Source organism: Calonectris borealis, chromosome 3, assembly GCF_964195595.1.
Source record: "Calonectris borealis chromosome 3, bCalBor7.hap1.2, whole genome shotgun sequence".
Taxonomy (NCBI): domain Eukaryota; kingdom Metazoa; phylum Chordata; class Aves; order Procellariiformes; family Procellariidae; genus Calonectris; species Calonectris borealis.
This window is the reverse complement of record NC_134314.1, coordinates 83223974-83239460: the sequence shown is the minus strand read 5'-3', so window position 1 is coordinate 83239460 and position 15487 is coordinate 83223974. Positions and strand designations below refer to the sequence as shown.

The 15487-nt window shown below is 39.4% G+C and overlaps 1 protein-coding gene across 1 annotated transcript in view; it reads right to left on the bottom strand.

The window, feature by feature from the left end:
- DISC1 (DISC1 scaffold protein) overlaps positions 1-15487 on the bottom strand; it is a 209020-nt gene that overhangs the window by 117936 nt on the left and 75597 nt on the right. The window contains exon 7 of the mRNA XM_075146449.1: positions 2029-2083. Coding sequence (XP_075002550.1) covers positions 2029-2083 — 55 coding nt within the window. The remainder of the gene's footprint in view (positions 1-2028; positions 2084-15487) is intronic.

Below are 15487 nucleotides of genomic sequence, written 5' to 3'. Positions count from 1 at the left end.
ACTCAAAAAAGCAGTCTATCTGAAGTCAGTAGGATGCTGGTTAGCAAAGATATCTGGAATCAAGATGAAAAGCAGCAAAATATCAAAAGCAAATTTGCCCATTGTCATCCTCTTCCATCTTCCCAGCGTATGATGTTAATTTAAAGCAGCAGAAACAGGGACAAGGACACTGACTAAAGCACTGAAATTTACTCTTCCTCCAACCATCTCAAGGAAAAAGTAAGTTTTGAGTAACCTTCACATTTCTTTACAACAGCACCTTGGAAAAGATAGAGAAATTCTCTTTACACTGCCTGAAGAAAAGGACAGTCCGCCTGGATCTCCCATGCAGCACAATCTTGCCATTAGCAAAACCAGATATTAATTTCTGAAGGAAGGTGGTGGGTAAGGGAGATTGTTCCCTTTGTTAATGGGCTAATCTTAGCTTTTGCAGCCTCAGCTGAAAACAACACACGAGGCAGAAAAGGCCCTATAAATACTAGTGGCACAGGGGGAAAGAAAAGACCTTTCACAAACTAGTGTTTTCCCCATACAATGAAAAGGTTTAAAAGACCAGCTCTATTCAGTTTGAGAAGGAAATAATAGGATGAGTCGATCTGAATAAATAAAATAATAAATGATTTCGAGGAGTCTCATTACGTGCTTCCTATTTATCTTCTCTGATAAATAAAAGCCATCACATATGAATGGAATGAAATTAAAATAATATTTTATCTATTGAATTTTTAAAGAAACAAACAGGCTGTGGACTTCTACCTCAGACTCGCAGACTTCTCAATTGTCAGCTCTTATTGCAAAAGTCTCTAGATACTACAGTTATAAAATAAAACTTCAAGCAGCACACATTTTCAGCGGAGAAGGCAAAAATCTCTAAAGTGTATTTTGGCTTGCAGATAGCTTGAAACAACACATCACTCTGAGGTTCCGAACGTCTCATTCATTTCAGTAGATGAGCTGTAGGTCAATTACAATCTTTTCCTCGATACCTTCTTCATAGTCATTTAAAAATACAGGGGGGAGCATCATGTTATAATGGTCTATACTAATTTTTCCCAAGATATGTGCATGAGCAAGGAATAGAGGAGAATGAGCTCAAAGTAAAGTAGGAGAGGAGGAGGAAGGGGTATTCAGATGCAGTCTTTAAATGGTCTTTTTAACAATGCATGCTAAAAGCGTTGGTCAAGATGACTAGGAAGAATAGATTATAAAGGATAAAATTTTCACAATTTTGGTGAGTGATATTAGAGAAAAAACATGAAAAATAAACTTATTTCAGAGCATAAATTCATTACTGATCAAAACCCAGAAATATTTTCTACTCCCTGTTCCTTATAAACCTATATGAATTAGCTACAATAAATGGACCTTTTTTCCTAGAGCACTCCTGGAGCAAAGATGCTCTATGGCTCACTGAACCATTCTGAAATAAAAAGAAAACTTTACTATTCTCTTTCTTGGAAGGAGGCCATGAGAAATAAGAAAATTAAAGGAAACGTATTAACATCTCTGGTTAGAAACAAAAGGTATGCTAAATACACCACATCACTTTTCTTTGTATTTTTAAAGGGGGATGAGAATCAGATTGCTAGTTTATTATTAGTGAAAGGGTGGGGAAAAGAGATACTTCATTTATGCTCTTCCTTCACACCAACGAAACCAGTCAGCTAGGAAAGTAAGAGGCTCTGTATTAACAGTGAACACATTCAGCTGTGACCAGAGTTCACTTTCATTTCATGAAGCTGAGTCTGTTCCTAAATGGAGACCAGCGAGAAGACTGATCACTAGTAAACATAAGCCAAGAAACAACAGATTACTCCGTCTGCTTCCTCAAGCATTATCTCTGTGGCCTGTCCAAATATAAGTTGGGGGCTTTTTTTGGAGTGTGTGTTTAAAAATATTTACATGTAAAATCTGTTTAGAAGAAATACCACAAAATCAACTTTCTAAAACACAGACAACTTATTAAGATACAAACTATTATCTCTTTCTCTAAATATTCTGAAGAACTGAAAACTGACGAATACTTACTTTGGCAGTAGTTTCTTTAATGGACATGCTGAACGATTGTTCTTTTTCCTGAAGGCTAGAAGGGATTAAAATAAAATAAAATCAAGTTGACCACCTCTGCTCATCACGGTCTGCTACACAAGACACATTTTCATACGGAAGCACATAGGCTTTAAGATGACTCATACTAACGCGAAAGAGCCAATACCAAGATAAAATCTGTATATTTGGTTTCAGCGTTGCTAGCGACTAACCAACATTTTTTCCACCCAATTTCTACCCACTTAATCCTGTTTGTTTGCAAAACGGTTCGTACACTAGCTTTACAGTTCTTAAATAATGAGTTTCTACCCATTTTACTTACCATCTGAAATACAATTATGATTATTTGTGTAACCATAATATCGTAGAAGTTCCCAGCAGTGTCCAGGACTGGTGCTTTGCTAGACTACCATCCAAACACCTAACACAAAGGCATTTCTGTCTCAAAGAGTTTGCAGTTAACTATCCTCTTATAACCCAGCTTCCAACTCTGCCAGGAAAAGTTCAACTGCAATCACTTGTTCTCACGGTAATTTTATATGAAATATCACTACTCAGTTTGTTTAGTTTAATAAAAACCTACAAAATATTTGTACCAAATTGATTCAACAGTGGGCTGAAATTGAGGCATCATCCATGTTTATACGAACAAATTCAAGGTTTTCTTCCACATATAAAAACAGGTAGGTTTACTACTTTGATATTACTGAACATAACATAAACCTGTGCCTTTGGTGCTTGTAAATAAATTCACAAGTTATATTTTTAACATAAAGTTCAAAAATCCAAGTCAAATCAAACATTAGGAGTTAGCATAGAGATTATTTTTGCAACTTCATTACTTCCCTCCCTCCTACTTAGCAGGCGTACACTTTTATACAATGTTCAATTACTTTATCACACGCTATTTTCTTTTCTGTCAGACACCTCAATTCAGTGTATATGACAGTCAGCACTCCCCAGTAGCAGCATTTCAATTCTTCCTTTTAGCTGCGTTATAAAAACTGTACTTTTTTCACAACCTATCGCTGATATTCTTCCCAAATATAGAACTATTAATTTATTTCTGAGCTTTTCTTTAGTGTTCGGCACTGAAGTATCCAAACATTTCAGAAATGTCACTGGATTTATTTCAATGATACTCTTTCGCAAGATAAGGCAGCGCTGTATTAATTTTACAGGTGGAAGAAACACAAGTCACTGTTATTCAGAAAGCGCGTTAAGACTGAGCGCCCATTTTGACATCCACACAGTCCCTGCTGCCTACCTCTATGCATTTCGGTTTTCCTTTGAGAACTTGCTCCTTCGTATTTTCCAAGCACAGCACTTAAATAAATACTGACTCTTGAAACAGGACTCAGTAAGTCTGAACCCCAAAGCACACAAAGTTGGACTCGCACGCAGTTACTGAGCACCTACAGAAAGGCTGGCTGGACCGTCTCGCCCAGCTGCACACGGGAGTGAGAGAGCCTCAGAGGCAGAACTCAGCTGTCCAGTGTATCATTTAATCGCACTAATGAGACAGCTATTTGCATTGCTTTCCCTAATGCCCTGCTTCATGGAGCACACACCTTTTCAATCTACAGACCAGCAAGGCCAGTCACCTCATTACCACCACAGCACGCGGGGGCCCCTCCAGCTCCAGATGAGGCAGTCCCCTCAGAAATAGCTCGTGACAGTGTAAGTCAATGCCTGTGTCAGGCAACAAACAGAAATACAGCTGGCTAGCTACGTAAAAGTGGTTTAACAACATTTCCCACATAGCAGTCTCCAATTTCTCCCTTTTCTACAGCAATATATGGGCAAAACACAAAATACTATACGTGTAATGATGCCATTATCAGCTTCCTGCCTGCCTCTGGACATGCCAGAGGGAATGAACTATTTAGCCATTTCTTTTCTCAGGCTCTGGAGCTCCCAGTGACTTTCAGCATCTCCCACAATCAGCGTCTGAGCTGGTCAGGTTATGTAAAAAAGAGCTGGCCTTTGTCAACGGGGAGTAGCAAGGCTGCAGTGTGTAATTGAATGAATAATGGGTGACTGACCCAATTGTTCTGAAACTGCTTTATAAAATTCAACTCTAAAGACCCAGGCCATAATAAAATGTAAAGTGCAGTTATAGCCAGAAGAACAACAGTATAAAGATGGCACCTCTATTTAATAAATCTCTTCTGTGTGCCTTTCCTCTTATCTGTTTACTTTCCTCACAGAAAGCCCTCCCAGGTTCATACGACGTTTCACTCCTCTGCAGAATTCACACAGCTAACAGGAAGAGAGATCAATTTTTAATTTCTTTTTAAACCATACATCCAAAACAGCATTACAAACTAAGATCCAGTTGTAGAGTCCGTATTGCTAAGAAGGATGCACAAGCCCACACAGACTTTCAGGTCCAGGTGCCCAGTGGGAAAAAACACCCTCTTTATACCCAGATTTCTTTTTTATGAGCATCTATCAAGTCACTGAAAAATAAATAAGGAATTGCACACTGCCATTTCAATGATAGCAGAATTATAGCTTTACGAGAATTTTGCAGAACTATAGTTTTAAGAGAATTTTATATTAATCTGAAACATACAAATGAAGAATATCATCAGTAAATCATCATTTTGACTCAAGCAAGTGATATCCACATTAACCACAGACTTGAACCTAAAGAATCCTTTTGTTACAGTTACAGCATTCATGCAGACTCTTATATTTGTATTATTTATGGTATGAATTTCCCAGTAGTATCCTGTTTCGAATCCTTGTTAGCCTTCAGAGTGATACCGTAGGAATCCCTTATGCCTTTTAGAGATTAGCCCATCATACAATTCACATGCAGCAATCAAAACCGTGCATGAACCAGCCACAATTACTAACTACGAACAGCTTTTAAACTAAGTTTACTCCCAGGTTGTTTTCTTCTACCACTTCAGAGAAGACCCTCACAAGCTTTCCAATTAACTGACAAGCTAATGACCCACAAGAGAAACCAGGCAGTCAATACAGATTCATTCTACCAACAAAGGGCTTTAACAGACATGATCCGTTACATGTGACTTGAACCAGAAATAATATTTTCTTTTACCACCACCCTGGAGCATCATATTTCATTGGGGTATTCTGTCTGCTTAAAAGTTCCTTTACTTATTACTACCAGGGAAAATGGCTTTAAAAAGAGCTGCTTGGAATAACACTAAATTCTTGCCTGGGAAGACGTCCATAGTTTTGACTCATTGCTATTCTTCTCTGGCAGAACAGCTAATCAAGAATTTGACTGCTTGTCCTCACAGTCTCTGCAATCTATTATAAGGACTATTTAGAAGTTACTTCTCAAATTCAATATAAGCTAACTCCATCAAAGAAAAAGCAAAGTTCTTGACCCAGCTGATGGAAGGACTAGAATAAGACAGGAATTCAATTAACGCAAATTTAACCCACTAAATGCAGGAAAAGAAACGGTTTTAACACTTGCAGAACTGAGAACAATCTATACATCATGTGTAATTTCTTCATTCATGCAGACAGCCATGTAGGCCTATCATTTAAATGGCTTGCAATGGATTTACACACATTAGGATCCATAATGAGGAGAGAATAAAAGAAAAGGAATGTAGACTTACTACATCCTAGGGCCTCATTGTATACACCCTAGACCAGAAAAAGAAAGCAGGGGCTGAGGAATTACCCGTTCTGGATAATGAATGAAGTAATACTTTGGCAAAACATGGACTTCAGCTGGAGAACTGCAGGAGGATGTGGGAACGCTGCATATTCAGAAGCTGAGGCTGACTTGGCATGTAATAATAGACTATGGGAAAAATTTTAAGATCCAAATACTTCAAGCAAGCCAGTGCCTTTTAAGTATCTCATTTTAGTGACCTTAAAGAAAAGTAGGTACTGAGTATGTCGAATTGTAATAACACAGTTGGAACCTGCTGAGACGATGATGTTCATAATCAGGAATGGTGTGCTGGCAAAATAATGAAAGCCAATTCAATGCAACAGGGGACAGAAGGAAGACTGGGAATCGAGTGGTCTGGTTCACCCCATTCCTTGCTCTACCGCAGGCTTCCCACATGACCACAGAGAACATTAAATGTCATGATATAACAGATAATGTTTAAAAAGCCTTTTAAAGAATATTCTGAGAAATTATGATTTACATGCAGGAATTACAGATACTGTGGAAGTGGCTTTGTTCAGAGGAAGGCTGACTAGCACAATACTGGGAAGAATGGCTTTCTACTAAAGGAAGGCATGTTTCTGAATGTCTTTCCTTCCACTTTGCTAGTATACTTCCCTTTGCATACCAGGCTATTGTGTATTTATGTTTTGCTTCCTAAGAAAAAATTCAAAGAATGAAAATGGGCAAAAGGCAAGTCATGCTGTTCTCTACATTCAAGATATATAAATATACACACTGCTTGAACAGAAACAGTTCCTGTATTAATGACAAAATATATATACAGTGACAAAAAAATGTAGTCAGAATGCAGTTTACATAACTGCACAATAGAACACACCACACACATGGTACCTGTGTAAAATAAATAAATAAATTCTGTACTGGAAATTCTTGTTTTCATATAGAAACTAAGCAGCCATCTCTAATCTCTGCCTGAAGAGACTGAAAGACAAAAGGATGCCCTTTAACAGCAAACATTCTTCCTTACTGTAACCTAAAAGATTATTCTAGATCCTGTTATTTCACTCCCTATCTCCACACCACTATACAACGGTTAAGCAAAAAGCACTTTCATTTCTTTAAAACTAAGCACAAGTCAGAACAATTTAAAATTACCCATATTTGAATTTCTAATTCAAGAGCAACAGCCTAGATGCCTACACTCAGATTGTATGCATATGAGAAAGCATGATAGGCTGAAACCTTCAATTCATATGAATATGTATTCCCTCCTAGATAAAATGATTATTAAAGAGTATTTTCTTGACTATCAGCAAATTTAAACAGTTTACAGCATGTCTGAATTTGGCCCAGAGTAATGAGACTGCCTGCAAAGGATAACCTCATTCTAATGGTCACAGCCTGCAAAAAGCATGACTTTTCCAACTTTACGTCTTCTAACATGATTCCTTCTCCGATTCTGAAGTCACAAGAAGCTGTACTCTCTTAGAAGATGAAAATATATAAACCAAGCCCTACACTTGTAATCTTGCTTTTAACAGCAAACAGAAGCTGACCTTCCAAAAAAGCCTTTGTCCTGTCCTTTGCAAAAGATATCAGAAGTGCTACTCACAGAACATTTGGTGTAAACATCTGCTACAGTCTACATCAAGGCAAAAATCCAACAAAAATCCACCAAAATCCTTAAGTCCTGGGCCTTTAAGGAAGAAATCCACAATACAAAATCAAATCAAATAATCAATGACTTTCTTGTACTTCACGGTTCCCTTGATGTGCATATCTCAGAAAGCTTTGAAGACAAGCCAGAAAAAAAAGCTTTTGAACAAAACTATACGAAACAAGAGGCAGCTTTAAACTAGACGTGTACAATTAGGACTAAAAGAAAAAATAAGAAAACATACTTGTACCCAAAGTTTTCTTGAATAAAATCAACGGATTCATTATTACAGATACCATGTGCAGTTTTTTACCAGGACAAGACCTACAAGGGTGTTGCCGGTCCTACACTTCTGCTCAATTAAGAACTAGAGAGCTAGATTGCATTAAATGCACTAAGGTGAAACAGCATATTTTGTTTTCTTTTTAAACTCTCCACCACAAAGTTTGATTCTACCTAATCAAGGAAGACATTGGATAACAAGATTTTCATTCTATGTGATCTGTTCATAAGCCTGGCAGGGCTACATATTTGGGTATTACCATACCAGGAAAGCAATTTTTCAGTCAAGCACATAAGTTCCTTTTCATCTTCGTGCAATGATCCATGGGACTTTAAACAATGAGATTTTCCCAGTAGCATATCTCTGTGTTGGGAAGCAAAACCACCCTTAAAACATAAGGATGTTTTCCAAGCAAACTCTGATTTTTCATTAGATAATGCAGCCCACAGAAAGCTTCTGTAAGATGACAGAGCTGGTTAAACAATGATAAAACAAAATTTCTGCTGAACTGATGTGGTGAAAATCCAATTTCTCTATCTAAACCTGTCAGTGCTCTTGAGGCGTGGACTTTGACACTAAATAGAAGGAAAGAAAAGTTGTGTTTAATTCATACTGAAAATGAAATTTGTGGCAGTTGCAAGGACTAGTCACCTGAATAAGAAATAAAATGCAAAGCGTCACCTTGGAAAGCTTCCAACCTCAAAAATTAATCTGATCTGAGACAAAAATTATCAAGAGATATACTTTAGGGTACAGGAGCATTGGACCTTCCGCACATTTCAATCTACAGAGTTCTCCAAGGAATATGAATGAGAACCCAAAATTATGCACCTAGCTCTGAACCATGAGAGAGCTGATTTTGCTCCAGCAATTTGCTCTTCTTCTAGCTATCATTTGCAGAGCAGTATTTCTTCATTGCTGCTTTATGACAATGACTGCTTCGATACATGTGCTCCCCCACTCAGAATTTATCAAGAGGCGGAACTAGAAGTACACTTTACCAATGTCTTTGTATAACCTCAGCTTACCAATAAGGTTTCCCATTGACTCATGGGTTGCTGTGTGACTGCACTTGTCTTTGTCGATTACTCAAAGAGTTATACCTATATGAAGTGGACTATAATAAATCGTCATCCTGCCCAGAAGCTTACATACACAAGAACTCTAAACTGAGACGACCCTCATTTGCTGGAGCGCTGCCAGACACTAGCCCCAATTATGGGAGGCTTGCAGAAAAATCAGGGCATTAGATGACACTTCACAATTTTTTGTAAGAATGATTAATAAGATTTTTTTTTTTTTAATGCCTGCAATAGGAGGACTGAGGCAGCACCTCAGTCTGCATAGTATGGTAGCTGGTTTTTTAGATAAAATCACTCCAACAGAAACAAACAGTTCACAGTCACTTGAAGATGCTGCTGGCATCTTTAATGATGATCCCAAGCTGAATTTTCATTCCCATGTATTGAGAAATCTTCTGGTCCTATAACACACCATTCAGACAGCTGAACTGGCCGTCTGTTTCAGCCAACCATTCGCGTGGTGCTGTATTTCTCACCACTCTTCTGTCAGCTGCTGCCACAGAGCGGTTGTGGCAGTTGTTCCTCCAGCTGCTATCTGAAACAGGAGCATCAGGCTGAAAACACAAGGCACAATCAAACAGCTATCTGCAGCAGCAGTTCATCACATCCAAACACTTTCCCCAGATTTTCTGATGTGTCAAGAGATCCCCATTCTTCTGCTACATCTGTGTGGAGTGCACAAAAACTAGAGCTTGCCCACAGCAGCTGCAATTATTCTCCTACGAATAACATCCATTGTACTCCACTGACTGAAAGGGTCTGTCCCTGGATATTGTGGTTAGCTGTTTCTCTTTATTATATACAAACGAATTCAGTATCATACATTGATTGGGACAGCTGGTCATTTTTCCCTAAAGAGAAGTAAATCTCATTGTATGCATACCCAGAGGAATCAGCACATATGTGGCCTGGACTTTATAGGCTGCTACATCCCACTGGATGCTGTTCAGGCAAGCAGGGGGAACCAGATGCTCAGCACGGAAAACCAGATTCCTCATTACACTGCACACGTGGGTACTCAAGCGGATGGTACTCATCTTTCTGCTGGGACTTTTTCCTTCTATAATGCTGCTTAGAAGGACAAAAAACTGCCTCTAAGATTGCTCCAAAATACTTCAGGTTGCTAGCAGTGGCTCTGTCCTCCAAGTTGGAAGACTTGCTCTCTCCTTTCCCTGCTGTGTTTTCAACCCCTCCTGTTCTTCCCAAGGAAGGCTAGTGTATACGGTGTGGGAGCAGACTTCACAGAAGCCCTTTTTCCTCCCTACAACAGGGGTCCCCACCAGCCCCAGTGGGATCAGAGTCACTATGAACTGCTGAGCCACAGAACAAAGGACTCGGCTCAGACACAGGCAACTCGATCAAGAAGTCCTCTGCCCCAATTTCAAACTCTAGCAGCTCTCGTCCAATGACTTTTGTTTGCACCTTTGCAGGAAGCAAATTCACTTTATGTGCTGAAGCACAGACATTGTATGGCATGCCAGGCTTTCAGTACACAGTTTCTTCTAGAGTTGCTCCCACAGGTGAGAAAAAACAAACAAAGCCACTTGGCCAAGGAATCTACCCTTCAATCTTAGGCAGAGAACAAAGGAATGAAATTAATCCTAGGTGGACAAAATGGAGAGGAAAACCCCTATCTATCTACAAAAAGAAAGCTGAGCCTCCTAACCAGTCAGATCACAAAGGAAGAGGCAGACCTCTTCTTTCACCTGTGACTTGTCTTAGCCTCTCACAAAAGCCTGCAGCCAACTTCTTTGAGAAAGCCTCAAAACGCAAACCCAGCCATGGGACTAGCTGAAAATGAGACAATCCTATTATCAAAGCTCGGGTTGGGTTATGACATTTGACACAAAATTTGGAGTTTCCCTCAAAAAATCCCTGGTGGCAGAGGAAGCTGGCTGTGTGGCCAGTCGCTCTGAGGGCAGGAGCTCTGGGGAATTTCCAGGGCAGAGTCCTCCCCAGGTGCCAGGGAATGTCCTCTCTGGCTCTGCGCCTCTGCTGCAAGCCCACTGCTGCAGGTTTTGTGAAGCTGTAGCGCACAGAATAAAATGGATCAATGGATCATTAAACAAAAGAACTACAATTAAAAAAACAGGGCACCATACCATCATCATACCTAGTTATAGTAGCAGCAGTGGCATCGGCTATATTTTAAGAACCCCATAATTGTATTTTGGTTCATCTCATGTAGCTTAGACAGAGACATGTTTCCTACCACAGAGAACAGTTTTTAAATTCTGTGTTAAGCTTTAAAAAAAATAAAATCAGAGCAGCACGAAAGGACCCGAAGTCAAGGCAGTAAGGCAAATACTCAAAGTGACCTGTGCATCGTCCTCATGTCATGGAAGATGATTTATCACTGACTGAAATTAAGTCAACATGAACAGGCCTGAGGGGGAACTGAAGCTGTCAGAAGCCTTGAAGACTCCCATGCCCAGAGCTTACAACTGGGACAGAAGTGAACAACAGGGAGAGCAGTTTCTGGGGCTGTGCAGCACTTCTTCATGTGGTGTATTTCATATGCAAACACAGTTTTTCAATTCCTGCAGACCTGCAAAGCTAAAATAACTGAACTAGTGAGGTGACCGAGAGCTCTCTCTTCTTCACTCTTATTACTCGGTGATGAAGCCCTAGCTGTGGTGGCCACTACACAAGTTACCTGTTTGTCTGCACATCTGACAGCTCATTTCATCATGCATATTTATAAGAGGGAAACAAAGGCAGGGAAGCTCTCTTCTCTCACTTATCTATTTTACTTATTTGCCTTCCTTTTTAATATTATCCTTTCCCTGGACTTCCGATATTTTATAGCACTACCATGCGGACAGATAGTGTGGTGTGGGCGTGAGAGAGAGAGAGATATTTTTAAGAAGGGGAAGAAGAAGAAAGATTGCCATACAAAGCAGGTAACAGTACAGAGGAAGGTGCCCTGAAGCTTCATCCTCTCACGCAGCACAGGAGCAAGAATCTTACATAGATCAGACACACACGCACGCAAACACACATGCTCACACCACCATCGGTGAAACATAACTGTATCTGGGACGGCAAGTGGCTATCGGGTGGTGACAACTGATGGCAGGAGGGGGAAAGTCTGGGCAGAAGGGCAGAAAGCCTTTCTGCCCAGGGAGCATCACGGGATTGCTGACATCTTCCCAGGGCAGAGACATGATCATGCAGCATGTGAAAATCACCCACAAAGCAAAAGACCCAGAAGTAAATTAAGTTGCACGAGAAGGTGAAAGCAATAGTGATTTGCTGAAAACGGCTCCATGTAAACCCAGTCCCAGGACCAGCTAAAACCCCCCCAGCACCAAATGAGGCCAGAAGTAGTTACATAATGATGCAGTGGTGCTTAGAGGTCTACTAAACCATCGGGGTCTTCATGGTCCCACTCATAACACAGCATAGGAGTCTATCCTGAAAAATGTTCAGGAAGACTTTTAAAAAAAAAGAAGTTTAGATTATTTTGCCTCTAACCTGCCTACCAACATCACTTTCTAGTTGTAATTAAGCACTACTAAGGTTGTGAAATCAGGAAAAAGTGCAGACAACAAAAAAGCCCCAAACAACCCAAAACCCCAGGAAGTAAACCCAGAAGTAAAGATTCCGAGAGTATCTAGCATTAAAAGTACAATTCAGTTCTCTGCTGTCCCACACACAGGCCCAGCAAACAGTCAGGAACATTAGCAGCCTGCGCACTGCAGTAGAAACTTTTTGATGCTATAAAGACATTTCATCCCTCTGCTCTTTGTATTTGTGCTACCCTTCTACTCCCAGAGGATATTTTTTATATGTACGTTTTTTCTCAAACCACATATTTAAAAAGGACTTTCCTGGATTGACTGCATGTTACCTAGCAAACAACAGATATCTTTTTGAAAGGATAGGGTACAATTTGTTTTGCTTCTTCTAAATACAATTCGTTAAAGCTAAGATTTTTGTTGAAAGGCTGATGTAAATAAATACGGTTGCATTCAGACTTCAGTAATTTCACGTAGCTTGCTAACTGCTAATTTGACTAGAAAATTCATGTGACCATATACTTTGAAGAACAACAAAACATGTACAAAGCAGTCTCTCCTAATGACAGTACATGACAGCCCATTCTGAATGGCACTTTTCCTAAGTTAATATGTGAAACTATGTATAAGTCCTTTTTTCCAAATTTTCCCAAGTAAACTAAGTTCTCTAAAAAACCCCACCTTTTTTGGCTTCATCAGGCTTTGGCCTCAACTGAAGTTGCTGAATGCTTTGAGTATATTCCAACTAATAAGTTTTTCAACCCCCTGAGCATTTGTATTTCACTTTGAATTAATCTTTGTCAGATAAGCTCCAGGCATCACTAAAGCAGAGTGAACTGGTTGCATAAATCTTCAGTTCCTTGCGCCACTGGCCACGACAGTACTATAATAAGTAATACAAAGAAAAGAGAATTTCCCTATCTTCAGAAGATCCCCCACACCCACTGTGGAACAAATTCCTACTAATTAAAAATTGTTCCATGGGAAGGGTGGAAGAAGAGGTGGAGTATTCAAATATTTTGAAAGATATTTAATTGAATTTCTTTCTTTCAACCAGCATTCAGTGCCCAGACAATAGTCCAGATGGAACTGTGCAATTTATTTTAAGGATGACGTGCTGTACAGTCACACGCATCTGTAGATATGGATAAAACCAAACAAGCAAATGCTAAGTGAAACTAAATATGAACAGAAGTATAACAGACTTCCCCAGTTTTCACTGTGAAATGAAAAGAAACAAAAAAAGGAAACAGCAGGTACTACAGAGAATAAGTCAAATAATTAACACGGTCTTATTCTATAATTAGAAGATTCAAGTTACACCAGTTAAAAACATATATTTCTGAAATGGTGTCCTCTTCAGTAGAGGATACAGAAATGATATATTTTGTTACCTTTTGCAATCTCCAGGAGAAAGTACTTCACACTGAAACGCTCAGACCTATTTTCCTCCAATTTCAGTATGTCGTCTTTAGTTAAAACACTAACATGTGTCACAGTGCACATACCACCAGCTGCTCCCACCTTTTAAACACATTTCCACGCAACCCCTCGCAAGCGAACTGAGCTTTTGCACTGCAATTTCCTCATTTTATAATAATGATTACACCCGTTTATTTACCAAGAGCAATTAGCCCTGTCTGGATGAGCAAAATGACCACGTTCTATAGTCTCAACCTCAATGTGAATCCCTATCAAAACACAAGCTAACATATTTGTTTGCACATTAACTGCCCAGGTTTTAACCTCGGCTTCCAACAGCCCTCAAGAAAGGGCCCAGGGTAACATGTCTAACATTTCTCAATTCTTCAAACTCAAAGCATACTATAGTTACTGACAAAGGCTTTTTGTTTTCAAAAAGTCCACCACATACCAAAGATAAACAAGACAAAACAAAGGATTATTAATCTTCCTGAAAATAACAATGTTTGACAAGAAAAATAAGCTTAGAAACAATGCTCAGCCCAACGTTACATTGACTTGCTCTCTTGCTTCTGCACACTTCTATCTGGGCAATTATTCTTCATTTAAGATGTTCTCTCACGTTCCCTGAAGTTTGCTGTAATAAGTTGCTATTTAATAGCATTTAGACCAAGAAAAGCAAAATAATTTGTATTTCATAGTGAGCTGCAAGCCACTCAATACGATTCATTACAGCACAGATTGTCTTAAGAGATGCTTCACATCAGCCCTGTGTTATTCCAGTGCTGAATGCAATTCATGTACCCAACAAATAATTATGCAAAAGCACATTACAGCAGTACTTTACTAACTAGCACAGTTAGAATAAATACATAGTATTAGTATCTTGCAACCCAATACCCAGGAGCTTGTCATTTACAGCCCATCAATACTGAACGAGTTTCTATATAAGCATTGATCTTTAGTATATGTGCATGAGCAATAGCTTTATTTCTCACACAGATAGCCTTAACTTTAGAAGACTTTAATTTTTTTTCTCTGCAATGATTCATACAAGAAAGTGTACATTTCCAGAAAAATCTCTTTCACATTAAATATCCCAAGACTTTGGAATTTAAAACTAATATGCTGAACTGGCTTCGTCAAGTATTTTAACCTGTTATCTAAAATACAATTGCCTTTCACAAGAAGTACTAATTTAGGATAAGCTAATGCAAGTTGCAAGGAGAGAAATTCTGGCTAGATATGAGACAAAAAAGTTCCCAGCAAGGGTGGTGAAATGCAGGATGCGTAGCAAGGCTGCAAAATCTCCATCCTTGGAGATATGCAAAACTCAGACAGATGGGGCCCTGAGCGACCTGATCTCACTTTGAAATTGTGGCCCTGCTTTGAGCAGGGGTTTGACAAGATGACCTCCTAAATTATTCTATAATTGTATGACAATGTAGGGGATGCCCATAGGCACACGGGAAGTATATCCACACCAGATGTCTTACTATCTGCTTGCTGCTTTTTCATCTTACAGAAAGAGAGAACAGAACATGACTGAATGCAGGCTTAAGATCGCTGTACTTGACGTATGATGGACTGCACAGCTTTAAAAGGAAGACACCCATCACTTTGCTCAGTTTAACAGTGAGCCTAAATCTCACTGTTAATTAACCGCAACAGTTGTAGGAGCATATTCTTCCCCTCAACCCTTCTGGATCTATAGCCTGCCCTGAAAGCAAGAAGTGGCAGAGAACCCGTGCTGGAAATGTGCCTGCTGACCATCACGCAACCGCAGCTGACCATCACGCAACCGCAGCTCTCCGATGCTTTCAGCCACCTAAAGTAGCA